The 27620-nt window shown below is 48.7% G+C and overlaps 1 protein-coding gene across 2 annotated transcripts in view; it reads left to right on the top strand.

The window, feature by feature from the left end:
- The window catches only part of IPO7 (importin 7), a 351366-nt gene that overhangs the window by 290514 nt on the left and 33232 nt on the right, over positions 1–27620 (top strand). For both annotated transcript variants that reach the window (XM_069223632.1, XM_069223633.1), the window contains one exon: positions 20095–20211. In XM_069223632.1, the coding sequence (XP_069079733.1) occupies positions 20095–20211 (117 nt within the window). The remainder of the gene's footprint in view (positions 1–20094; positions 20212–27620) is intronic.

The following is a 27620-nucleotide window of genomic DNA, read 5'->3' as shown; positions in this document are numbered from 1 at the left end:
AGTGGTACCCTGCATCAAATTGCCCAACAGGCCAGATCTGTTGACACAGCACAACCAAAAGATCAGACACCCAGATCCAGCATCGCTGAATCTAGCAATCTGGCTCCTGAAATCCTAGAATTCGGGCACTTACAACTTACCCAAGAATGTATGGAAGTCATAAAACAAGCAAGAAGGCCATCCACCAGGCACTGCTATGCAAGTAAATGGAAGAGGTTTGTTTGCTACTGCCATATTAATCAAATACAACCATTACACACAACTCCAGAACATGTAGTGGGTTACTTGCTTCACTTACAAAAATCTAACCTAGCTTTCTCTTCCATTAAGATTCACCTTGCAGCAATATCTGCATACCTGCAGACTACCTATTCAACTTCCCTATATAAAATACCAGTCATTAAAGCATTCATGGAGGGCCTTAGGAGAATTATACCACCAAGAACACTACCTGTTCCTTCATGGAACCTAAATGTTGTCCTAACTAGACTTATGGGTCCACCTTTTGAACCCATGCACTCCTGCGACATACAGTTCCTAACCTGGAAGGTGGCATTTCTCATCGCCATTACTTCCCTGAGAAGAGTAAGCGAGATTCAGGCGTTTACTATACAGGAACCTTTTATACAACTACACAAAAATAAAGTCGTCCTAAGGACCAATCCTAAATTTTTGCCAAAGGTTATTTCACCGTTCCATCTAAATCAAACAGTGGAACTTCCGGTGTTCTTTCCACAGCCAGATACCGTAGCTGAAAGGGCACTACATACATTAGATGTCAAAAGAGCATTAATGTATTACATTGACAGAACAAAGAACATCAGAAAGACTAAACAACTCTTTATTGCATTTCAAAAACCTCATGCAGGAAACCCAATTTCAAAACAAGGTATAGCCAGATGGATAGTTAAATGCATCCAAATCTGCTACCTTAAAGCTAAACGACAGCTGCCCATTACACCAAGGGCACACTCAACCAGAAAGAAAGGTGCTACCATGGCCTTTCTAGGAAACATCCCAATGCAAGAAATATGTAAGGCAGCCACATGGTCTACGCCTCACACATTCACCAAGCATTACTGTGTAGACGTGTTATCCGCACAACAAGCCACAGTAGGTCAAGCTGTATTAAGGACATTATTTCAGACTACTTCCACTCCTACAGGCTGATCCACCGCTTTTGGGGAAATAACTGCTTACTAGTCTATTGCAGAACATGCGTATCTACAGCGACAGATGCCATCGAACTGAAAATGTCACTTACCCAGTGTACATCTGTTCGTGGCATCAGTCGCAGTAGATTCGCATGTGCCCACCCGCCTCCCCGGGAGCCTGTAGCAGTTTGGAAGTTACCTTCAATTATTTATATATGTATCATCTCAACCTTAAATAAGTGCATACTTAGTCACTCCATTGCATGGGCACTATTACTACAATTCAACTCCTACCTCACCCTCTGCGGGGAAAAACAATCGAAGATGGAGTCGACGCCCATGCGCAATGGAGACAAAAGGAGGAGTCACTCGGTCCCGTGACTCGAAAGACTTCTTCGAAGAAAAACAACTTGTAACACTCCGGCCCAACACCAGATGGCGAGCTATTGCAGAACATGCGAATCTACTGCGACTGATGCCACGAACAGATGTACACTGGGTAAGTGACATTTTCATTCCTGCAACTACAAGAAGAAGGACTGCCTAGCTGAAAAACCCCTGCAGAGGAAGACCAGAAGACGACAACTGCCTTGGCTCCAGAAACTCACCGGCCTGTCTCCTGCCTTCCAAAGATCCTGCTCCAGCGACGCCTTCCAAAGGGACCAGCGACCTCGACATCCTCTGAGGACTGCCCCTGCTTCGAAAAGACAAGAAACTCCCGAGGACAGCGGACCTGCTCCAAGAAAAGCTGCAACTTTGTTTCCAGCGGCTTTAAAGAACCCTGCAAGCTCCCCGCAAAAGGCGTGAGACTTGCAACACTGCACCCGGCGACCCCGACTCGGCTGGTGGCGATCCAACACCTCAGGAGGGACCCCAGGACTACTCTAAGACTGTGAGTACAAAAACCTGTCCCCCCTGAGCCCCCACAGCGCCGCCTGCAGAGGGAATCCCGAGGCTTCCCCTGACCGCGACTCTTTGAATCCAAAGTCCCGACACCTGGGAGAGACCCTGCACCCGCAGCCCCCAGGACCTGAAGGACCGGACTTTCACTGGAGGAGTGACCCCCAGGAGTCCCTCTCCCTTGCCCAAGTGGAGGTTTCCCCGAGGAACCCCCCCCTTGCCTGCCTGCAGCGCTGAAGAGATCCCTAGATCTCCCCTTGACTTCCATTACAAACCCGACGCTTGTTTCGACACTGCACCCGGCCGCCCCCGCGCTGCTGAGGGTGAAATTTCTGTGTGGACTTGTGTCCCCCCCGGTGCCCTACAAAACCCCCCTGGTCTGCCCTCCGAAGACGCGGGTACTTACCTGCAAGCAGACCGGAACCGGGGCACCCCCTTCTCTCCATTCTAGCCTATGTGTTTTGGGCACCACTTGGAACTCTGCACCTGACCGGCCCTGAGCTGCTGGTGTGGTGACTTTGGGGTTGCTCTGAACCCCCAACGGTGGGCTACCTTGGACCAAGAACTGAACCCTGTAAGTGTCCTACTTACCTGGTAAAACTAACAAAAACTTACCTCCCCCAGGAACTGTGAAAATTGCACTAAGTGTCCACTTTTAAAACAGCTATTTGTCAATAACTTGAAAAGTATACATGCAATTTTGATGATTTGAAGTTCCTAAAGTACTTACCTGCAATACCTTTCGAATGAGCTATTACATGTAGAATTTGAACCTGTGGTTCTTAAAATAAACTAAGAAAAGATATTTTTCTATATAAAAACCTATTGGCTGGATTTGTCTCTGAGTGTGTGTACCTCATTTATTGTCTATGTGTATGTACAACAAATGCTTAACACTACTCCTTGGATAAGCCTACTACTCGACCACACTACCACAAAATAGAGCATTAGTATTATCTATTTTTACCACTATTTTACCTCTAAGGGGAACCCTTGGACTCTGTGCATGCTATTCCTTACTTTGAAATAGCACATACAGAGCCAACTTCCTACATTGGTGGATCAGCGGTGGGGTACAAGACTTTGCATTTGCTGGACTACTCAGCCAATACCTGATCACACGACAAATTCCAAAATTGTCATTAGAAATTGATTTTTGCAATTTGAAAAGTTTTCTAAATTCTTAAAAGACCTGCTAGGGCCTTGTGTTAGATCCTGTTTAGCATTTCTTTTAGAGTTTAAAAGTTTGTTAAAAGTTTGAATTAGATTCTAGAACCAGTTTTAGTTTCTTAAAAAGTATTCCAACTTTTAGAAGCATAATGTCTAGCACAGATGTGAATGTGGTGGAACTCGACACCACACCTTACCTCCATCTACAGATGAGAGAGCTAAGGTCACTCTGTAAACTAAAGAAAATAGCAATGGGCCCCAAACCTACCAAAGTACAGCTCCAGGAGCTTTTGGCAGAGTTTGAAAAGGCCAACCCCTCTGAGGATGGCAACTCAGAGGAAGAGGATAGTGACTTGGAGGACAATTCCCCCCTACCAGTCCTATCTAGGGAGAACAGGGTCCCTCAAACCCTGACTCCTAAAATAATAGTCAGAGATGCTGGTTCCCTCACAGGAGAGACCAACACCTCTGAAATCACTGAGGATAGCCCCAGTGAAGAGGACATCCAGTTAGCCAGGATGGCCAAAAGATTGGCTTTGGAAAGACAGATCCTAGCCATAGAGAGGGAAAGACAAGAGATGGGCCTAGGACCCATCAATGGTGGCAGCAACATAAATAGGGTCAGAGATTCTCCTGACATGTTGAAAATCCCCAAAGGGATTGTAACTAAATATGAAGATGGTGATGACATCACCAAATGGTTCACAGCTTTTGAGAGGGCTTGTGTAACCAGAAAAGTGAACAGATCTCACTGGGGTGCTCTCCTTTGGGAAATGTTCACAGGAAAGTGTAGGGATAGACTCCTCACACTCTCTGGACAAGATGCAGAATCTTATGACCTCATGAAGGGTACCCTGATTGAGGGCTTTGGATTCTCCACTGAGGAGTACAGGATTAGGTTCAGGGGGGCTCAAAAATCCTCGAGCCAGACCTGGGTTGACTTTGTTGACTACTCAGTGAAAACACTAGATGGTTGGATTCAAGGCAGTGGTGTAAGTAATTATGATGGGCTGTACAATTTATTTGTGAAAGAACACCTGTTAAGTAATTGTTTCAATGATAAACTGCATCAGCATCTGGTAGACCTAGGACCAATTTCTCCCCAAGAATTGGGAAAGAAGGCGGACCATTGGGTCAAGACAAGGGTGTCCAAGACTTCAACAGGGGGTGACCAAAAGAAAGGGGTCACAAAGACTCCCCAGCAGAAGGGTGATGAGACAACCAAAACTAAAAATAGTAAAGAGTCTTCTACAGGCCCCCAAAAACCTGCACAGGAGGGTGGGCCCAGAGCCTCTTCACAAAACAATGGGTACAAGGGTAAAAACTTTGATCCCAAAAAGGCCTGGTGTCATAGCTGTAAACAGCATGGACACCAAACTGGAGACAAGGCCTGTCCCAAGAAAGGTTCCACTCCAAACTCCCATCCAGGTAACACTGGTATGGCTAGTCTCCAAGTGGGATCAACAGTGTGCCCAGAGCAAATCAGGGTCCACACTGAAGCTACTCTAGTTTCTGAGGGTGGGGTGGATTTAGCCACACTAGCTGTCTGGCCGCCTAACATGCAAAAATACAGACAGCAACTCTTAATTAATGGGACTAGAATAGAGGGCCTGAGGGATACAGGTGCCAGTGTCACCATGGTGACAGAGAAACTGGTTTCCCCTGGCCAATACCTGACGGGAAAAACTTACACAGTCACCAACGCTGACAATCAGAGAAAAGTACATCCCATGGCAATGGTTACTTTAGAATGGGGAGGGGTCAATGGCCTGAAACAGGTGGTGGTCTCCTCAAATATCCCAGTGGACTGTCTGCTTGGAAATGACCTGGAGTCCTCAGCATGGGCTGAGGTAGAACTAAAAACCCATGCAGCAATGCTGGGTATCCCTGAACTGGTGTGTGTGAAAACAAGAGCACAATGCAAGGCACAGGGTGAACAAGTAGAGCTGGAGTCTGGAAGAATGGCCCAGCCTACCAAGAGGAAAGGAAAGTCAGTTGGGAAACCAACTGCAACACAGCAAAAGAAAGGGAACCTCTCTTCTCAGGAAGATGTTCTGCCCTCTGAGGGAACTGAGCCTTTGGAGCTTGAACCTTACCAGGTTGAGCTCTTAGGCCCAGGGGGACCCTCAAGGGAAGAGCTGTGTAAGGGACAAGAAACCTGTCCCTCTCTTGAAGGCCTTAGGCAGCAAGCTGCTGAAGAGTCCAAAGGCAAGAAAAATGGAACACATAGGGTCTATTGGGAAGATGGGCTCCTGTACACTGAGGCCAGAGACCCCAAACCTGGTGCCACTAGGAGAGTGGTAGTGCCTCAGCTGTTCAGAAAGTTCATCCTAACATTGGCCCATGACATTCCCCTTGCTGGACATTTGGGACAAACCAAGACGTGGGAGAGGTTAGTCAACCACTTCTACTGGCCCAATATGTCCAACATGGTTAAGGAGTTTTGCCTCTCCTGCCCCACCTGTCAAGCCAGTGGTAAGACAGGTGGGCATCCAAAGGCCCCCCTCATTCCACTTCCAGTGGTGGGGGTGCCCTTTGAAAGAGTGGGTGTGGACATAGTTGGTCCACTGGAACCTCCCACAGCCTCAGGAAATATGTGTTCGATGGCATCTGTCGCTGTAGATACGCATGTTCTGCAATAGCTCGCCATCTGGTGTTGGGCCGGAGTGTTACAAGTTGTTTTTCTTCGAAGAAGTCTTTCGAGTCACGGGACCGAGTGACTCCTCCTTTTGTCTCCATTGCGCATGGGCGTCGACTCCATCTTCGATTGTTTTTTTTCCGCCATCGGGTTCGGACGTGTTCCTGTCGCTCCGAGTTTCGGAACAGAAAAAATAGTTAATTTCGGAAGATTTTCGTCGGTATTGTTGCGTTCGGGATCGGCGTACTTACATTCAACACCGCATCGAAGATCGAAGAGCTCCGGTGCCCTTCGGGGTAGTTTTTCGATCCTCCGTCGGGGCCTGGTCGGCCCGACCGCGTGCTGAGGAACGCCGATGGAACGGACCCCTTTCCGTTTCTGCCCCAAATGCCACAATAAATACCCCTACACAGACCAACACTTGGTCTGCAACCTGTGCCTGTCACCTGAGCACAGCGAAGACACCTGCGAGGCCTGTCGTGCGTTCCGGTCCCGAAAAACACTCCGAGACCGTCGAGCCAGAAGACTTCAAATGGCGTCCGCACCGACAGCCCGACGGGAGTTCGAGGAACAGGAAGAGGAAGGTACCTTCTCGATCCAAGACTCAGACTCCGAAGGATTCGACGATACACAAACCGTGAGTAAGACGTCGAAAACCACACAAAGAAACATTTACAAGGCCCAGGGGACGCCACTGCCACCAGGCCATGGCTCAACCCATAAAATCGGTGACCGACCGTCGGCACCGAAAAAGGCCCAAACGGTGCCGAGATCGTCCGACTCCGGTCGAGACACCGGCACGCAGCCTTCTCGGGACCGAGAAAGTGCTGGAGACAAGCCTCGACACCGAGATGCCGGTGTGGACACGGCTCGACGCCGAGACAGCGGCACCGAAACAGATCGACGCCGAGAGGTTTCGGCCCCGAAAAGGAAAAAAGTCACCTCGGAGCCGAAAAAACACGCAGACAAAGTTTCGATGCCGAAACAAACTGCAAGCGAGCCAGCTTCAGGCTCTTATACAGAAGAGCACTCGCTAACCTCCCAAATGCAGAAGCATAGGTTTGAGGAAGAGCTACAAGCAACTGATGCGGACCATACGCAAAAGCGTATCTTCATTCAGCAGGGGACAGGGAAAATAAGCACCCTTCCCCCCATTAGGAGAAAGAGAAGGTTGGAGTTCCAGACGGAACAAGCACCACAACCAAAAGTGGTGAAAAGAGTTACACCACCACCCTCTCCTCCGCCCGTGATTAACGTTTCACCAGCACAAACGCCATCACACTCCCCAGCTCACACCACCATGAGCCAGGGTGACCAAGACCAGGACGCATGGGACCTATACGACGCCCCAGTGTCAGATAACAGCCCAGAGGCATACCCTACAAAACCATCTCCACCAGAAGACAGCACCGCGTACTCTCAGGTGGTGGCTAGAGCAGCACAATTTCACAACGTAAGCCTCCACTCAGAACAGGTCGAGGATGATTTCTTGTTCAACACACTCTCCTCCACCCACAGCTCCTACCAAAGCCTGCCTATGCTCCCTGGTATGCTCCGGCACGCAAAAGACATATTTAAGGACCCGGCCAAAAGTAGGGCAATCACACCAAGGGTGGAAAAAAAGTATAAGCCGCCTCCTACGGACCCGGCTTTCATCACAACACAGCTGCCACCAGACTCTGTTGTTGTAGGAGCAGCTAGAAAAAGGGCCAACTCTCACACATCTGGAGATGCACCACCCCCAGATAAAGAAAGCCGCAAGTTTGATGCAGCTGGTAAGAGAGTCGCAGCACAAGCTGCAAACCAGTGGCGCATCGCGAACTCCCAGGCACTACTTGCGCGCTATGACAGAGCCCACTGGGACGAGATGCAACATCTCATTGAACATCTGCCCAAAGACTTCCAAAATAGGGCAAAACAATTGGTTGAGGAGGGACAGGCCATCTCCAACAACCAGATCCGCTCCTCCATGGACGCTGCAGATACAGCTGCACGGACAATTAATACATCTATAACTATCAGAAGGCATGCATGGCTCCGAACGTCTGGATTTAAACCAGAGATTCAACAAGCAGTTCTCAATATGCCTTTTAATGAAAAAGAACTGTTCGGTCCAGAAGTGGACACAGCAATTGAGAAACTCAAAAAAGATACGGACACTGCCAAAGCCATGGGCGCACTCTACTCCCCGCAGAGCAGAGGGAATTACAGCTCATTCCGTAAAACGCCCTTTCGAGGGGGGTTTCGGGGTCAAAGCACACAAGCCAGCACCTCACAAGCCACACCGTCCAGTTACCAAGGACAGTATAGAGGAGGTTTTCGGGGACAATATAGAGGAGGGCAATTCCCTAGAAATAGAGGAAGATTCCAAAGCCCCAAAACCCCTACTACTAAACAGTGACTCACATGTCACTCACCCCCTCCACACAACACCAGTGGGGGGACGAATAGGTCATTATTACAGAGCATGGGAGAAAATCACTACAGACACTTGGGTTCTAGCAATTATCCAACATGGTTACTGCATAGAATTTCTACAGTTCCCTCCAAACATACCACCAAAAGCACAAAATTTAACAACACACCATTCCAATCTCCTAGAGATAGAAGTGCAGGCACTATTGCAAAAGAATGCAATCGAATTAGTGCCAAACACACAAATAAACACAGGAGTTTACTCACTGTACTTTCTGATACCAAAGAAGGACAAAACACTGAGACCAATCCTAGACCTCAGAGTAGTCAACACTTTCATCAAATCAGACCACTTCCACATGGTCACACTACAAGAAGTATTGCCATTGCTAAAGCTGCACGACTACATGGCAACTTTAGACCTCAAGGATGCTTATTTCCATATACCAATACACCCATCGCACAGGAAATACCTAAGGTTTGTATTCAAAGGAATACATTACCAATTCAAGGTACTGCCTTTCGGATTAACAACCGCACCAAGAGTCTTTACCAAATGTCTAGCGGTAGTCGCTGCACACATCAGAAGACAGCAAATACATGTGTTCCCATATCTAGACGACTGGCTAATCAAGGCCCATTCGTTAATAGAGTGCTCAAATCACACGAATCATATCATACAAACCCTCTTCAAACTAGGGTTCACCGTCAATTTCACAAAATCCAAAATTCTGCCACGCAAGGTACAACAATACCTGGGAGCCATAATAGACACATCAAAAGGAGTAGCCACTCCAAGTCCACAAAGAATTCAAAATTTCAACACCATCATACAACGCATGTATCCAACACAAAAGATACAAGCAAAGATGGTATTACAACTCCTAGGCATGATGTCATCATGCATAGCCATTGTCCCAAACGCAAGACTGCACATGAGGCCCTTACAACAATGCCTAGCATCACAGTGGTCTCAAGCACAGGGTCACCTTCTAGATCTGGTGTTAATAGACCGCCAAACTTACCTCTCGCTTCTGTGGTGGAACAACATAAATTTAAACAAGGGGCGGCCTTTCCAAGACCCAGTGCCACAATACGTAATAACAACAGATGCTTCCATGACAGGGTGGGGAGCACACCTCGATCAACACAGCATACAAGGACAATGGAACGTACATCAAACAAAACTGCATATCAATCACCTAGAACTTCTTGCAGTTTTTCAAGCACTAAAAGCTTTCCAACCAATAATAGTTCACAAATACATTCTCGTCAAAACAGACAACATGACAACAATGTATTATCTAAACAAGCAGGGAGGGACGCACTCCACGCAGTTAAGCCTGTTAGCACAAAAAATTTGGCATTGGGCAATTCACAACCAAATTCGCCTAATTGCACAGTTTATACCAGGGATACAAAATCAACTCGCAGACAATCTCTCTCGAGATCACCAACAGGTCCACGAATGGGAAATTCACCCCCAAATACTGAACACTTATTTCAAACTCTGGGGAACACCTCAGATAGACTTGTTTGCGACAAGGGAGAACGCAAAATGCCAAAACTTCGCATCCAGATACCCACACAAACAATCCCAAGGCAATGCCCTATGGATGAACTGGTCAGGGATATTTGCTTACGCTTTTCCTCCTCTCCCTCTCCTTCCTTACCTGGTAAACAAACTCAGTCAAAGCAAACTCAAACTCATATTGATAGCACCAACTTGGGCAAGGCAACCCTGGTACACAACGCTGCTAGACCTATCAGTGGTACCCTGCATCAAATTGCCCAACAGGCCAGATCTGTTGACACAGCACAACCAAAAGATCAGACACCCAGATCCAGCATCGCTGAATCTAGCAATCTGGCTCCTGAAATCCTAGAATTCGGGCACTTACAACTTACCCAAGAATGTATGGAAGTCATAAAACAAGCAAGAAGGCCATCCACCAGGCACTGCTATGCAAGTAAATGGAAGAGGTTTGTTTGCTACTGCCATATTAATCAAATACAACCATTACACACAACTCCAGAACATGTAGTGGGTTACTTGCTTCACTTACAAAAATCTAACCTAGCTTTCTCTTCCATTAAGATTCACCTTGCAGCAATATCTGCATACCTGCAGACTACCTATTCAACTTCCCTATATAAAATACCAGTCATTAAAGCATTCATGGAGGGCCTTAGGAGAATTATACCACCAAGAACACTACCTGTTCCTTCATGGAACCTAAATGTTGTCCTAACTAGACTTATGGGTCCACCTTTTGAACCCATGCACTCCTGCGACATACAGTTCCTAACCTGGAAGGTGGCATTTCTCATCGCCATTACTTCCCTGAGAAGAGTAAGCGAGATTCAGGCGTTTACTATACAGGAACCTTTTATACAACTACACAAAAATAAAGTCGTCCTAAGGACCAATCCTAAATTTTTGCCAAAGGTTATTTCACCGTTCCATCTAAATCAAACAGTGGAACTTCCGGTGTTCTTTCCACAGCCAGATACCGTAGCTGAAAGGGCACTACATACATTAGATGTCAAAAGAGCATTAATGTATTACATTGACAGAACAAAGAACATCAGAAAGACTAAACAACTCTTTATTGCATTTCAAAAACCTCATGCAGGAAACCCAATTTCAAAACAAGGTATAGCCAGATGGATAGTTAAATGCATCCAAATCTGCTACCTTAAAGCTAAACGACAGCTGCCCATTACACCAAGGGCACACTCAACCAGAAAGAAAGGTGCTACCATGGCCTTTCTAGGAAACATCCCAATGCAAGAAATATGTAAGGCAGCCACATGGTCTACGCCTCACACATTCACCAAGCACTACTGTGTAGACGTGTTATCCGCACAACAAGCCACAGTAGGTCAAGCTGTATTAAGGACATTATTTCAGACTACTTCCACTCCTACAGGCTGATCCACCGCTTTTGGGGAAATAACTGCTTACTAGTCTATTGCAGAACATGCGTATCTACAGCGACAGATGCCATCGAACTGAAAATGTCACTTACCCAGTGTACATCTGTTCGTGGCATCAGTCGCAGTAGATTCGCATGTGCCCACCCGCCTCCCCGGGAGCCTGTAGCAGTTTGGAAGTTACCTTCAATTATTTATATATGTATCATCTCAACCTTAAATAAGTGCATACTTAGTCACTCCATTGCATGGGCACTATTACTACAATTCAACTCCTACCTCACCCTCTGCGGGGAAAAACAATCGAAGATGGAGTCGACGCCCATGCGCAATGGAGACAAAAGGAGGAGTCACTCGGTCCCGTGACTCGAAAGACTTCTTCGAAGAAAAACAACTTGTAACACTCCGGCCCAACACCAGATGGCGAGCTATTGCAGAACATGCGAATCTACTGCGACTGATGCCACGAACAGATGTACACTGGGTAAGTGACATTTTCAATATCCTGGTAGTAGTGGATCATGCTACCAGGTATCCTGAAGCTATTCCCCTTAGGTCGACTACTGCCCCTGCAGTAGCCAAGGCCCTCATTGGTATCTTTACCAGAGTGGGTTTCCCTAAGGAGGTGGTGTCTGACAGAGGTACCAACTTCATGTCAGCATACCTAAAGCACATGTGGAATGAGTGTGGAGTGACTTATAAATTCACTACACCATACCATCCACAAACTAATGGCTTGGTTGAGAGATTCAACAAGACACTAAAAGGCATGATCATGGGGCTCCCAGAAAAACTCAAAAGGAGATGGGATGTCCTCCTGCCATGTCTGCTTTTCGCTTACAGGGAGGTACCACAGAAGGGAGTAGGGTTCTCACCCTTTGAACTTCTGTTTGGTCATCCTGTAAGGGGACCACTTGCCCTTGTTAAAGAAGGCTGGGAGAGACTTCTCCATGAGCCTAAACAGGACATAGTGGACTATGTACTTGGCCTTCGCTCTAGAATGGCAGAGTACATGGAAAAGGCAACCAAAAACCTTGAGGCCAGCCAACAGCTCCAGAAGTTTTGGTATGACCAAAAGGCTGCACTGGTTGAGTTCCAACCAGGGCAGAAAGTCTGGGTTCTGGAGCCTGTGGCTCCCAGGGCACTCCAGGACAAATGGAGTGGCCCTTACCCAGTACTAGAGAGGAAGAGTCAGGTCACCTACTTGGTGGACCTGGGCACAAGCAGGAGCCCCAAGAGGGTGATCCATGTAAACCGCCTTAAGCTCTTCCACGACAGGGCTGATGTCAATCTGTTGATGGTAACAGATGAGGATCAGGAGGCAGAGAGTGAACCTCTCCCTGATCTTCTGTCATCAGACCCAAAAGATGGTACAGTAGATGGAGTGATCTACTCAGACACCCTCTCTGGCCAACAGCAAGCTGATTGTAGGAGAGTCCTACAACAGTTTCCTGAACTCTTCTCCTTAACCCCTGGTCAGACACACCTGTGTACCCATGAGGTGGACACAGGAGACAGCATGCCTGTCAAGAACAAAATCTTTAGACAGTCTGACCATGTTAAGGAAAGCATCAAGGTGGAAGTCCACAAGATGCTGGAATTGGGAGTAATTGAGCGCTCTGACAGCCCCTGGGCTAGCCCAGTGGTCTTAGTCCCCAAACCTCACACCAAAGATGGAAAGAAAGAGATGAGGTTTTGTGTGGACTACAGAGGGCTCAATTCTGTCACCAAGACAGATGCCCACCCAATTCCAAGAGCTGATGAGCTCATTGACAAATTAGATGCTGCCAAATTTCTAAGTACCTTTGACTTGACAGCAGGGTACTGGCAAATAAAAATGGCACCTGGAGCAAAAGAAAAGACAGCATTCTCCACACCTGATGGGCATTATCAGTTTACTGTTATGCCCTTTGGTTTAAAGAATGCCCCTGCCACCTTCCAAAGGTTGGTGAATCAAGTCCTTGCTGGCTTGGAGTCCTTTAGCACAGCTTATCTTGATGATATTGCTGTCTTTAGCTCAACCTGGCAGGATCACCTGGTCCACCTGAGGAAGGTTTTGAAGGCTCTGCAATCTGCAGGCCTCTCTATCAAGGCATCCAAATGCCAGATAGGGCAGGGAACTGTGGTTTACTTGGGACACCTTGTAGGTGGAGGCCAAGTTCAGCCACTCCAACCCAAGATCCAGACCATTCTGGACTGGGTAGCTCCAAAAACCCAGACTCAAGTCAGGGCATTCCTTGGCTTGACTGGGTATTACAGGAGGTTTGTGAAGGGATATGGATCCATTGTGACAGCCCTCACTGAACTCACCTCCAAGAAGATGCCCAAGAAAGTAAACTGGACTGTGGAATGCCAACAGGCCTTTGACACCCTGAAACAGGCAATGTGCTCAGCACCAGTTCTCAAAGCTCCAGATTATTCTAAGCAGTTCATTGTGCAGACTGATGCCTCTGAACATGGGATAGGGGCAGTTTTGTCCCAAACAAATGATGATGGCCTTGACCAGCCTGTTGCTTTCATTAGCAGGAGGTTACTCCCCAGGGAGCAGTGTTGGAGTGCCATTGAGAGGGAGGCCTTTGCTGTGGTTTGGTCCCTGAAGAAGCTGAGACCATACCTCTTTGGGACTCACTTCCTAGTTCAAACTGACCACAGACCTCTCAAATGGCTGATGCAAATGAAAGGTGAAAATCCTAAACTGTTGAGGTGGTCCATCTCCCTACAGGGAATGGACTTTATAGTGGAACACAGACCTGGGACTGCCCATGCCAATGCAGATGGCCTTTCCAGGTTCTTCCACTTAGAAAATGAAGACTCTCTTGGGAAAGGTTAGTCTCATCCTCTTTCGTTTGGGGGGGGGTTGTGTAAGGAAATGCCTCCTTGGCATGGTTGCCCCCTGACTTTTTGCCTTTGCTGATGCTATGTTTACAATTGAAAGTGTGCTGAGGCCTGCTAACCAGGCCCCAGCACCAGTGTTCTTTCCCTAACCTGTACTTTTGTATCCACAATTGGCAGACCCTGGCATCCAGATAAGTCCCTTGTAACTGGTACTTCTAGTACCAAGGGCCCTGATGCCAAGGAAGGTCTCTAAGGGCTGCAGCATGTCTTATGCCACCCTGGAGACCTCTCACTCAGCACAGACACACTGCTTGCCAGCTTGTGTGTGCTAGTGAGGACAAAACGAGTAAGTCGACATGGCACTCCCCTCAGGGTGCCATGCCAGCCTCTCACTGCCTATGCAGTATAGGTAAGACACCCCTCTAGCAGGCCTTACAGCCCTAAGGCAGGGTGCACTATACCATAGGTGAGGGTACCAGTGCATGAGCATGGTACCCCTACAGTGTCTAAATAAAACCTTAGACATTGTAAGTGCAGGGTAGCCATAAGAGTATATGGTCTGGGAGTCTGTCAAACACGAACTCCACAGCACCATAATGGCTACACTGAAAACTGGGAAGTTTGGTATCAAACTTCTCAGCACAATCAATGCACACTGATGCCAGTGTACATTTTATTGTAAAATACACCACAGAGGGCACCTTAGAGGTGCCCCCTGAAACTTAACCGACTATCTGTGTAGGCTGACTAGTTTTAGCAGCCTGCCACAAACCGAGACATGTTGCTGGCCCCATGGGGAGAGTGCCTTTGTCACTCTGAGGCCAGTAACAAAGCCTGCACTGGGTGGAGATGCTAACACCTCTCCCAGGCAGGAATTGTCACACCTGGCGGTGAGCCTCAAAGGCTCACCTCCTTTGTGCCAACCCAGCAGGACACTCCAGCTAGTGGAGTTGCCCGCCCCCTCCGGCCAGGCCCCACTTTTGGCGGCAAGGCCGGAGAAAATAATGAGAATAACAAGGAGGAGTCACTGGCCAGTCAGGACAGCCCCTAAGGTGTCCTGAGCTGAGGTGACTCTAACTTTTAGAAATCCTCCATCTTGCAGATGGAGGATTCCCCCAATAGGGTTAGGATTGTGACCCCCTCCCCTTGGGAGGAGGCACAAAGAGGGTGTACCCACCCTCAGGGCTAGTAGCCATTGGCTACTAACCCCCCAGACCTAAACACGCCCTTAAATTTAGTATTTAAGGGCTACCCTGAACCCTAGAAAATTAGATTCCTGCAACTACAAGAAGGACTGCCTAGCTGAAAAACCCCTGCAGAGGAAGACCAGAAGACGACAACTGCCTTGGCTCCAGAAACTCACCGGCCTGTCTCCTGCCTTCCAAAGATCCTGCTCCAGCGACGCCTTCCAAAGGGACCAGCGACCTCGACATCCTCTGAGGACTGCCCCTGCTTCGAAAAGACAAGAAACTCCCGAGGACAGCGGACCTGCTCCAAGAAAAGCTGCAACTTTGTTTCCAGCGGCTTTAAAGAACCCTGCAAGCTCCCCGCAAAAGGCGTGAGACTTGCAACACTGCACCCGGCGACCCCGACTCGGCTGGTGGCGATCCAACACCTCAGGAGGGACCCCAGGACTACTCTAAGACTGTGAGTACAAAAACCTGTCCCCCCTGAGCCCCCACAGCGCCGCCTGCAGAGGGAATCCCGAGGCTTCCCCTGACCGCGACTCTTTGAATCCAAAGTCCCGACACCTGGGAGAGACCCTGCACCCGCAGCCCCCAGGACCTGAAGGACCGGACTTTCACTGGAGGAGTGACCCCCAGGAGTCCCTCTCCCTTGCCCAAGTGGAGGTTTCCCCGAGGAACCCCCCCCTTGCCTGCCTGCAGCGCTGAAGAGATCCCTAGATCTCCCCTTGACTTCCATTACAAACCCGACGCTTGTTTCGACACTGCACCCGGCCGCCCCCGCGCTGCTGAGGGTGAAATTTCTGTGTGGACTTGTGTCCCCCCCGGTGCCCTACAAAACCCCCCTGGTCTGCCCTCCGAAGACGCGGGTACTTACCTGCAAGCAGACCGGAACCGGGGCACCCCCTTCTCTCCATTCTAGCCTATGTGTTTTGGGCACCACTTGGAACTCTGCACCTGACCGGCCCTGAGCTGCTGGTGTGGTGACTTTGGGGTTGCTCTGAACCCCCAACGGTGGGCTACCTTGGACCAAGAACTGAACCCTGTAAGTGTCCTACTTACCTGGTAAAACTAACAAAAACTTACCTCCCCCAGGAACTGTGAAAATTGCACTAAGTGTCCACTTTTAAAACAGCTATTTGTCAATAACTTGAAAAGTATACATGCAATTTTGATGATTTGAAGTTCCTAAAGTACTTACCTGCAATACCTTTCGAATGAGCTATTACATGTAGAATTTGAACCTGTGGTTCTTAAAATAAACTAAGAAAAGATATTTTTCTATATAAAAACCTATTGGCTGGATTTGTCTCTGAGTGTGTGTACCTCATTTATTGTCTATGTGTATGTACAACAAATGCTTAACACTACTCCTTGGATAAGCCTACTGCTCGACCACACTACCACAAAATAGAGCATTAGTATTATCTATTTTTACCACTATTTTACCTCTAAGGGGAACCCTTGGACTCTGTGCATGCTATTCCTTACTTTGAAATAGCACATACAGAGCCAACTTCCTACAAGGGGGTGCCCCGGTTCCGGTCTGCTTGCAGGTAAGTACCCGCGTCTTCGGAGGGCAGACCAGGGGGGTTTTGTAGGGCACCGGGGGGGACACAAGCCCACACAGAAATTTCACGGGATCTCTTCAGCGCTGCAGGCAGGCAAGGGGGGCTTCCTCGGGGAAACCTCCACTTGGGCAAGGGAGAGGGACTCCTGGGGGTCACTCCTCCAGTGAAAGTCCGGTCCTTCAGGTCCTGGGGGCTGCGGGTGCAGGGTCTTTTCCAGGCGTCGGGACTTAGGTTTCAGAGAGTCGCGGTCAGGGGAAGCCTCGGGATTCCCTCTGCAGGCGGCGCTGTGGGGGCTCAGGGGGGACAGGTTTTGGTACTCAGTCGTAGAGTAGTCCGGGGGTCCTCCCTGAGGTGTTGGTTCTCCGCCAGCCGAGTCGGGGTCGCCGGGTGCAGTGTTGCAAGTCTCACGCTTCTTGCGGGGAGATTGCAGGGGTCTTTAAAGCTGCTCCTTTGGGTAAAGTTGCAGTCTTTTTGGAGCAGGTCCGCTGTCCTCGGGAGTTTCTTGTCGTCGAAGCAGGGCAGTCCTCAGAGGATTCAGAGGTCGCTGGTCCCTTTGGAAGGCGTCGCTGGAGCAGAGTTCTTTGGAAGGCAGGAGACAGGCCGGTGAGTTTCTGGAGCCAAGGCAGATGTTGTCTTCTGGTCTTCCTCTGCAGGGGTTTTCAGCTAGGCAGTCCTTCTTGTTGTTGCAGGAATCTAATTTTCTAGGGTTCAGGGTAGCCCTTAAATACTAAATTTAAGGGCGTGTTTAGGTCTGGGGGGTTAGTAGCCAATGGCTACTAGCCCTGAGGGTGGGTACACCCTCTTTGTGCCTCCTCCCAAGGGGAGGGGGTCACAATCCTAACCCTATTGGGGGAATCCTCCATCTGCAAGATGGAGGATTTCTAAAAGTTAGTCACCTCAGCTCAGGACACCTTAGGGGCTGTCCTGACTGGCCAGTGACTCCTCCTCGTTGCTTTCTTTGTTCCCTCCAGCCTTGCCGCCAAAAGTGGGGGCCGTGGCCGGAGGGTGGCGGGCAACTCCACTAAGCTGGAGTGCCCTGCTGGGCTGTGACAAAGGGGTGAGCCTTTGAGGCTCACCGCCAGGTGTTACAGCTCCTGCCTGGGGGAGGTGTTAGCATCTCCACCCAGTGCAGGCTTTGTTACTGGCCTCAGTGACAAAGGCACTCTCCCCATGGGGCCAGCAACATGTCTCTAGTGTGGCAGGCTGCTGGAACTAGTCAGCCTACACAGACAGTCGGTTAAGTTTCAGGGGGCACCTCTAAGGTGCCCTCTGGGGTGTATTTTGCAATAAAATGTACACTGGCATCAGTGTGCATTTATTGTGCTGAGAAGTTTGATACCAAACTTCCCAGTTTTCAGTGTAGCCATTATGGTGCTGTGGAGTTCGTGTTTGACAAACTCCCAGACCATATACTCTTATGGCTACCCTGCACTTACAATGTCTAAGGTTTTGTTTAGACACTGTAGGGGTACCATGCTCATGCACTGGTACCCTCACCTATGGTATAGTGCACCCTGCCTTAGGGCTTTAAGGCCTGCTAGAGGGGTGACTGACCTATACTTGCATAGGCAGTGAGAGGCTGGCATGGCACCCTGAGGGGAGTGCCATGTCGACTTACTCGTTTTGTTCTCACTAGCACACACAAGCTGGCAAGCAGTGTGTCTGTGCTGAGTGAGAGGTCTCCAGGGTGGCATAAGACATGCTGCAGCCCTTAGAGACCTTCCTTGGCGTCAGGGCCCTTGGTACTAGAAGTACCAGTTACAAGGGACTTATCTGGATGCCAGGGTCTGCCAATTGTGGATACAAAAGTACAGGTTAGGGAAAGAACACTGGTGCTGGGGCCTGGTTAGCAGGCCTCAGCACACTTTCAATTGTAAACATAGCATCAGCAAAGGCAAAAAGTCAGGGGGCAACCATGCCAAGGAGGCATTTCCTTACACCCAGTGTACATCTGTTCGTGGCATTAGTCGCTGCAGATTCACATGTGCCCACCCGCCTCCCCGGGAGCCTGTAGCCGTTTGGAAGTTATCTTCTACTTTGTACATTTTGTAAATATATTACTTAAACCTTAACTGGTACATACTTATTCACTCCATTGCATGGGCACTATTACTAACACACACAACTCCTACCTCACCCTCTGCGGGGAAAACAATCGAAGATGGAGTCGACGCCCATGCGCAATGGAAGCAAAGGAGGAGGAGTCCCTCAGTCTCGTGACTCGAAAGACTTCTTCGAAGAAAAACAACTTGTAACACTCAGACCCAACACCAGATGGCGGGCTATGCACAACATGTGAATCTGCAGCGACTAATGCCACGAACAGATGTACACTGGGTAAGTGACATTTTCATACTTTAACCTTCATTTTGTACATACTTATTCATTCCATTGCATGGGCACTATTACTAACATACACAACTCCTACCTCACCCTCTGCGGGGAAAACAATCTAACATGGAGTCGATGCCCGTTCGCAATGGAACCAAAGTAGGAGGAGTCCCTCGGTCTCGTGACTCAAAGACTTCTTCGAAGAAAAACAACTTGTAACACTCTGACCCAACACCAGACGACGTACTATGCACAGCATGTGAATCTGCAGCGAGGGGGGGGGGGGTGGTAGCAGGCAGGCAACCCATCCACCTATCTTGTAGGTATAGGCATGTGTAGTGTAGGTGCACCATGAGACTGCTGCAACTGCTGTGCCCTAGAGATTTTCTTTTTGTTTCTTCTTTAGCCATGCTGTGCTTAATCTCTTAAACTGTGGTAAAGAAATAGGCTCAGAAGGCGAGGTATGTTGGCTTTGCCAATGCTTGTTTTATCCTGAGCCTGGAGGATAGAAATTGGCAGGAATTTACTTACGTTCTCAAAAAAGCCTATTCGAGAGGGGTGCAATTATCATTTTGGCCTTTTTGTTAGCTCCAATGGAACAACTTGGACTTGAGGGCTTGCCCTAATTCAGATGGTAGAACCTATTTGGCTAGGAAAACGACTCAATGAGCTGAATAGTCACTGCTGACAAATGTAGGGGCTTCATTTGAATCACAAGGCAGACTCAACTTTCCATCATTCTGCGGTGTGTAAGGGGAGTACCATAAACTTGCTGATAGAAACATCAAACGCCCACCACCCCAATCTTATTTTGTGCAGTAAAGCAGACTGGTAATCCAAAAATTAAGTAAAAGACTTAACCATTGTGAGCTCGCCCAGCATGACTCTTTTGAACTTGGCTGTATTACTTTGGTTGTGTTTATTGGCTCTGTATGTGAACTGCTCAATTTTACTTTCAGCACTTCAGAATCGTGATCCCGCCTGGTACCAAGCTCTGACACATGGTTTGAATGAAGAGCAAGGAAAACAGTTACAGGACATAGCAACCCTGGCGGAACAGAGAAGAGCAGCCCATGGTATGTTACTTGTTTCATGATTTGGAGCTTTGCTTCATCAAGAATGCCTTGGTATTTGATTTAATGTGTACATTATGTCGACCTTAGGAATGTCGAGAGTGGCTGGGGGTATTTATGCCAATGTCTGCAGTGCAGTTTTCTAGGCTGGTGAGAAACAAAGGTTCTCTAGTATTGGATCTTTCATAGATTTATATGCTTGAATCATCCCTGTTGTCGAGGTGGGAGTCTCACGGTAACCTTAAATATACATAGCAGTAAGTGTATAACATTAGCCTCAAGTGCCTAAACAGGCACTGTTGTAGCCTATCCATGTTCTTTTATTAAAAAACAAACAAAAAACAAATCTGAGCTACAACCAATTAGGCGACAGCACCCTCTGGAACACTCCCAATAGAGGCTGCTTCTCAGATTTTTTTTAGTAAAAGTGTGAAGTACACTGTTTTATAATTAGGGGGAGGCTCTAGTAGAGTGGGCTTTAACCTTACTGTGCAGAGTCTTTCCTACCTGGGTATGACAAAATTGTTTAGTTAATCCGATCCACTTGGCAATGGTCTGCTTAGATATAGCAGAGTCTTTTCTTATATCTCCATATGCTACGAATAGCTGGTCGGATTTTTCGAATGCTTTTTTTTTTTTTTTTTATAAAACTTTAAACATCTCCTTACAGCTAGCAAATGCGGCGCTTTCTCCACAACCGTTTGAGTTACGAAAAACGTTCTTAAAACCACTGGTTCATTTAGATGGTAGCTTGATGGTACCATTGGTATATACTTAGGGTTTGTAGGAAGTTGGCTCTGTATGTGCTATTTCAAAGTAAGGAATAGCATGCACAGAGTCCAAGGGTTCCCCTTAGAGGTAAAATAGTGGTAAAAATAGATAATACTAATGCTCTATTTTGTGGTAGTGTGGTCGAGCAGTAGGCTTATCCAAGGAGTAGTGTTAAGCATTTGTTGTACATACACATAGACAATAAATGAGGTACACACACTCAGAGACAAATCCAGCCAATAGGTTTTTGTATAGAAAAATATCTTTTCTTAGTTTATTTTAAGAACCACAGGTTCAAATTCTACATGTAATAGCTCATTCGAAAGGTATTGCAGGTAAGTACTTTAGGAACTTCAAATCATCAAAATTGCATGTATACTTTTCAAGTTATTCACAAATAGCTGTTTTAAAAGTGGACACTTAGTGCAATTTTCACAGTTCCTAGGGGAGGTAAGTATTTGTTAGTTTTACCAGGTAAGTAAGACACTTACAGGGTTCAGTTCTTGGTCCAAGGTAGCCCACCGTTGGGGGTTCAGAACAACCCCAAAGTCACCACACCAGCAGCTCAGGGCCGGTCAGGTGCAGAGTTCAAAGTGGTGCCCAAAACACATAGGCTAGAATGGAGAGAAGGGGGTGCCCCGGTTCCGGTCTGCTTGCAGGTAAGTACCCGCGTCTTCGGAGGGCAGACCAGGGGGGTTTCGTAGGGCACCGGGGGGGACACAAGTCCACACAGAAATTTCACCCTCAGCAGCGCGGGGGCGGCCGGGTGCAGTGTAGAAACAAGCGTCGGGTTTGTAATGGAAGTCAATGGGAGATCTAGGGATCTCTTCAGCGCTGCAGGCAGGCAAGGGGGGGGTTCCTCGGGGAAACCTCCACTTGGGCAAGGGAGAGGGACTCCTGGGGGTCACTCCTCCAGTGAAAGTCCGGTCCTTCAGGTCCTGGGGGCTGCGGGTGCAGGGTCTCTCCCAGGTGTCGGGACTTAGGATTCAAAGAGTCGCGGTCAGGGGAAGCCTCGGGATTCCCTCTGCAGGCGGCGCTGTGGGGGCTCAGGGGGGACAGGTTTTTGTACTCACAGTCTTAGAGTAGTCCTGGGGTCCCTCCTGAGGTGTTGGATCGCCACCAACCGAGTCGGGGTCGCCGGGTGCAGTGTTGCAAGTCTCCCGCCTTTTGCGGGGAGCTTGCAGGGTTCTTTAAAGCTGCTGGAAACAAAGTTGCAGCCTTTCTTGGAGCAGGTCCGCTGTCCTCGGGAGTTTCTTGTCTTTTCGAAGCAGGGGCAGTCCTCAGAGGATGTCGAGGTCGCTGGTCCCTTTGGAAGGCGTCGCTGGAGCAGGATCTTTGGAAGGCAGGAGACAGGCCGGTGAGTTTCTGGAGCCAAGGCAGTTGTCGTCTTCTGGTCTTCCTCTGCAGGGGTTTTTCAGCTAGCCAGTCCTTCTTCTTGTAGTTGCAGGAATCTAATTTTCTAGGGTTCAGGGTAGCCCTTAAATACTAAATTTAAGGGCGTGTTTAGGTCTGGGGGGTTAGTAGCCAATGGCTACTAGCCCTGAGGGTGGGTACACCCTCTTTGTGCCTCCTCCCAAGGGGAGGGGGTCACAATCCTAACCCTATTGGGGGGAATCCTCCATCTGCAAGATGGAGGATTTCTAAAAGTTAGAGTCACCTCAGCTCAGGACACCTTAGGGGCTGTCCTGACTGGCCAGTGACTCCTCCTTGTTGCTTTCTTTGTTCCCTCCAGCCTTGCCGCCAAAAGTGGGGGCCGTGGCCGGAGGGGGCGGGCAACTCCACAAAGCTGGAGTGCCCTGCTGGGCTGTGACAAAGGGGTGAGCCTTTGAGGCTCACCGCCAGGTGTCACAGCTCCTGCCTGGGGGAGGTGTTAGCATCTCCACCCAGTGCAGGCTTTGTTACTGGCCTCAGAGTGACAAAGGCACTCTCCCCATGGGGCCAGCAACATGTCTCTGGTGTGGCAGGCTGCTGGAACTAGTCAGCCTACACAGACAGTCGGTTAAGTTTCAGGGGGCACCTCTAAGGTGCCCTCTGTGGTGTATTTTACAATAAAATGTACACTGGCATCAGTGTGCATTTATTGTGCTGAGAAGTTTGATACCAAACTTCCCAGTTTTCAGTGTAGCCATTATGGTGCTGTGGAGTTCGTGTTTGACAGACTCCCAGACCATATACTCTTATGGCTACCCTGCACTTACAATGTCTAAGGTTTTGTTTAGACACTGTAGGGGTACCATGCTCATGCACTGGTACCCTCACCTATGGTATAGTGCACCCTGCCTTAGGGCTGTAAGGCCTGCTAGAGGGGTGTCTTACCTATACTGCATAGGCAGTGAGAGGCTGGCATGGCACCCTGAGGGGAGTGCCATGTCGACTTACTCGTTTTGTCCTCACTAGCACACACAAGCTGGCAAGCAGTGTGTCTGTGCTGAGTGAGAGGTCTCCAGGGTGGCATAAGACATGCTGCATCCCTTAGAGACCTTCCTTGGCATCAGGGCCCTTGGTACTAGAAGTACCAGTTACAAGGGACTTATCTGGATGCCAGGGTCTGCCAATTGTGGATACAAAAGTACAGGTTAGGGAAAGAACACTGGTGCTGGGGCCTGGTTAGCAGGCCTCAGTACACTTTCAATTGTAAACATAGCATCAGCAAAGGCAAAAAGTCAGGGGGCAACCATGCCAAGGAGGCATTTCCTTACACAACCCCCCCCCAAACGAAAGAGGATGAGACTAACCTTTCCCAAGAGAGTCTTCATTTTCTAAGTGGAAGAACCTGGAAAGGCCATCTGCATTGGCATGGGCAGTCCCAGGTCTGTGTTCCACTATAAAGTCCATTCCCTGTAGGGAGATGGACCACCTCAACAGTTTAGGATTTTCACCTTTCATTTGCATCAGCCATTTGAGAGGTCTGTGGTCAGTTTGAACTAGGAAGTGAGTCCCAAAGAGGTATGGTCTCAGCTTCTTCAGGGACCAAACCACAGCAAAGGCCTCCCTCTCAATGGCACTCCAACGCTGCTCCCTGGGGAGTAACCTCCTGCTAATGAAAGCAACAGGCTGGTCAAGGCCATCATCATTTGTTTGGGACAAAACTGCCCCTATCCCATGTTCAGAGGCATCAGTCTGCACAATGAACTGCTTAGAATAATCTGGAGCTTTGAGAACTGGTGCTGAGCACATTGCTTGTTTCAGGGTGTCAAAGGCCTGTTGGCAGTCCACAGTCCAGTTCACTTTCTTGGGCATTTTCTTGGAGGTGAGCTCAGTGAGGGCTGTCACAATGGATCCATATCCCTTCACAAACCTCCTGTAGTACCCAGTCAAGCCAAGGAATGCCCTGACTTGAGTCTGGGTTTTTGGAGCTACCCAGTCCAGAATAGTCTGGATCTTGGGTTGGAGTGGCTGAACTTGGCCTCCACCTACAAGGTGTCCCAAGTAAACCACAGTTCCCTGCCCTATCTGGCATTTGGATGCCTTGATAGAGAGGCCTGCAGATTGCAGAGCCTTCAAAACCTTCCTCAGGTGGACCAGGTGATCCTGCCAGTTGGAGCTAAAGACAGCAATATCATCAAGATAAGCTGTGCTAAAGGACTCCAAGCCAGCAAGGACTTGATTCACCAACCTTTGGAAGGTGGCAGGGGCATTCTTTAAACCAAAGGGCATAACAGTAAACTGATAATGCCCATCAGGTGTGGAGAATGCTGTCTTTTCTTTTGCTCCAGGTGCCATTTTTATTTGCCAGTACCCTGCTGTCAAGTCAAAGGTACTTAGAAATTTGGCAGCACCTAACTTATCAATGAGCTCATCAGCTCTTGGAATTGGATGGGCATCTGTCTTGGTGACAGAGTTGAGCCCTCTGTAGTCCACACAAAACCTCATCTCTTTCTTTCCATCTTTGGTGTGAGGTTTGGGGACTAAGACCACTGGGCTAGCCCAGGGGCTGTCAGAGCGCTCAATCACTCCCAATTCCAGCATCTTGTGGACTTCCATCTTGATGCTTTCCTTAACATGGTCAGACTGTCTGAAGATTTTGTTCTTGACAGGCATGCTGTCTCCTGTGTCCACATCATGGGTACACAGGTGTGTCTGACCAGGGGTTAGGGAGAAAAGCTCAGGAAACTGTTGTAGGACTCTCCTACAATCAGCCTGCTGTTGGCCAGAGAGGGTGTCTGAGTAGATCACTCCATCTACTGTGCCATCTTTTGGGTCTGATGACAGAAGATCAGGGAGAGGTTCGCTCTCTGCCTCCTGATCCTCATCTGTTACCATTAACAGATTCACATCAGCCCTGTCATGGAAGAGCTTAAGGCGGTTCACATGGATCACCCTCTTGGGGCTCCTGCTTGTGCCCAGGTCCACCAGGTAGGTGACCTGACTCTTCCTCTCTAGCACTGGGTAAGGGCCACTCCATTTGTCCTGGAGTGCCCTGGGAGCCACAGGCTCCAGAACCCAGACTTTCTGCCCTGGTTGGAACTCAACCAGTGCAGCCTTTTGGTCATACCAAAACTTCTGGAGTTGTTGGCTGGCCTCAAGGTTTTTGGTTGCCTTTTCCATGTACTCTGCCATTCTAGAGCGAAGGCCAAGTACATAGTCCACTATGTCCTGTTTAGGCTCATGGAGAGGTCTCTCCCAGCCTTCTTTAACAAGGGCAAGTGGTCCCCTTACAGGATGACCAAACAGAAGTTCAAAGGGTGAGAACCCTACTCCCTTCTGTGGTACCTCCCTGTAAGCGAAAAGCAGACATGGCAGGAGGACATCCCATCTCCTTTTGAGTTTTTCTGGGAGCCCCATGATCATGCCCTTTAATGTCTTGTTGAATCTCTCAACTAAGCCATTAGTTTGTGGATGGTAAGGTGTAGTGAATTTATAAGTCACTCCACACTCATTCCACATGTGCTTTAGGTATGCTGACATGAAGTTGGTACCTCTGTCAGACACCACCTCCTTAGGGAAACCCACTCTGGTAAAGATACCAATGAGGGCCTTGGCTACTGCAGGGGCAGTAGTCGACCTAAGGGGAATAGCTTCAGGATACCTGGTAGCATGATCCACTACTACCAGGATATACATATTTCCTGAGGCTGTGGGAGGTTCTAGTGGACCAACTATGTCCACACCCACTCTTTCAAAGGGCACCCCCACCACTGGAAGTGGAATGAGGGGGGCCTTTGGATGCCCACCTGTCTTACCACTGGCTTGACAGGTGGGGCAGGAGAGGCAAAACTCCTTAACCATGTTGGACATATTGGGCCAGTAGAAGTGGTTGACTAACCTCTCCCACGTCTTGGTTTGTCCCAAATGTCCAGCAAGGGGAATGTCATGGGCCAATGTTAGGATGAACTCCCTGAACAGTTGAGGCACTACCACTCTCCTAGTGGCACCAGGTTTGGGGTCTCTGGCCTCAGTGTACAGGAGCCCATCTTCCCAATAGACCCTATGTGTTCCATTTTTCTTGCCTTTGGACTCTTCAGCAGCTTGCTGCCTAAGGCCTTCAAGAGAGGGACAGGTTTCTTGTCCCTTACACAGCTCCTCCCTTGAGGGTCCCCCTGGGCCTAAGAGCTCAACCTGATAAGGTTCAAGCTCCAAAGGCTCAGTTCCCTCAGAGGGCAGAACTTCTTCCTGAGAAGAGAGGTTCCCTTTCTTTTGCTGTGTTGCAGTTGGTTTCCCAACTGACTTTCCTGTTCTCTTGGTAGGCTGGGCCATTTTTCCAGACTCCAGCTCTACTTTTTCACCCTGTACCTTGCATTGTGCTCTTGTTTTCACACACACCAGTTCAGGGATACCCAGCATTGCTGCATGGGTTTTTAGCTCTACCTCAGCCCATGCTGAGGACTCCAGGTCATTTCCAAGCAGACAGTCCACTGGGATATTTGAGGAGACCACCACCTGCTTCAGGCCATTGACCCCTCCCCATTCTAAAGTAACCATTGCCATGGGATGTACTTTTCTCTGATTGTCAGCGTTGGTGACTGTGTAAGTTTTTCCAGTCAGGTATTGGCCAGGGGAAACCAGTTTCTCTGTCACCATGGTGACACTGGCACCTGTATCCCTCAGGCCCTCTATTCTAGTCCCATTAATTAAGAGTTGCTGTCTGTATTTTTGCATGTTAGGCGGCCAGACAGCTAGTGTGGCTAAATCCACCCCACCCTCAGAAACTAGAGTAGCTTCAGTGTGGACCCTGATTTGCTCTGGGCACACTGTTGATCCCACTTGGAGACTAGCCATACCAGTGTTACCTGGATGGGAGTTTGGAGTGGAACCTTTCTTGGGACAGGCCTTGTCTCCAGTTTGGTGTCCATGCTGTTTACAGCTATGACACCAGGCCTTTTTGGGATCAAAGTTTTTACCCTTGTACCCATTGTTTTGTGAAGAGGCTCTGGGCCCACCCTCCTGTGCAGGTTTTTGGGGGCCTGTAGAAGACTCTTTACTATTTTTAGTTTTGGTTGTCTCATCACCCTTCTGCTGGGGAGTCTTTGTGACCCCTTTCTTTTGGTCACCCCCTGTTGAAGTCTTGGACACCCTTGTCTTGACCCAATGGTCCGCCTTCTTTCCCAATTCTTGGGGAGAAATTGGTCCTAGGTCTACCAGATGCTGATGCAGTTTATCATTGAAACAATTACTTAACAGGTGTTCTTTCACAAATAAAT

Source organism: Pleurodeles waltl, chromosome 3_1 (assembly GCF_031143425.1).
Source record: "Pleurodeles waltl isolate 20211129_DDA chromosome 3_1, aPleWal1.hap1.20221129, whole genome shotgun sequence".
Taxonomy (NCBI): Eukaryota; Metazoa; Chordata; class Amphibia; order Caudata; family Salamandridae; genus Pleurodeles; species Pleurodeles waltl.
This window is presented reverse-complemented; position numbering and strand designations above follow the sequence as displayed.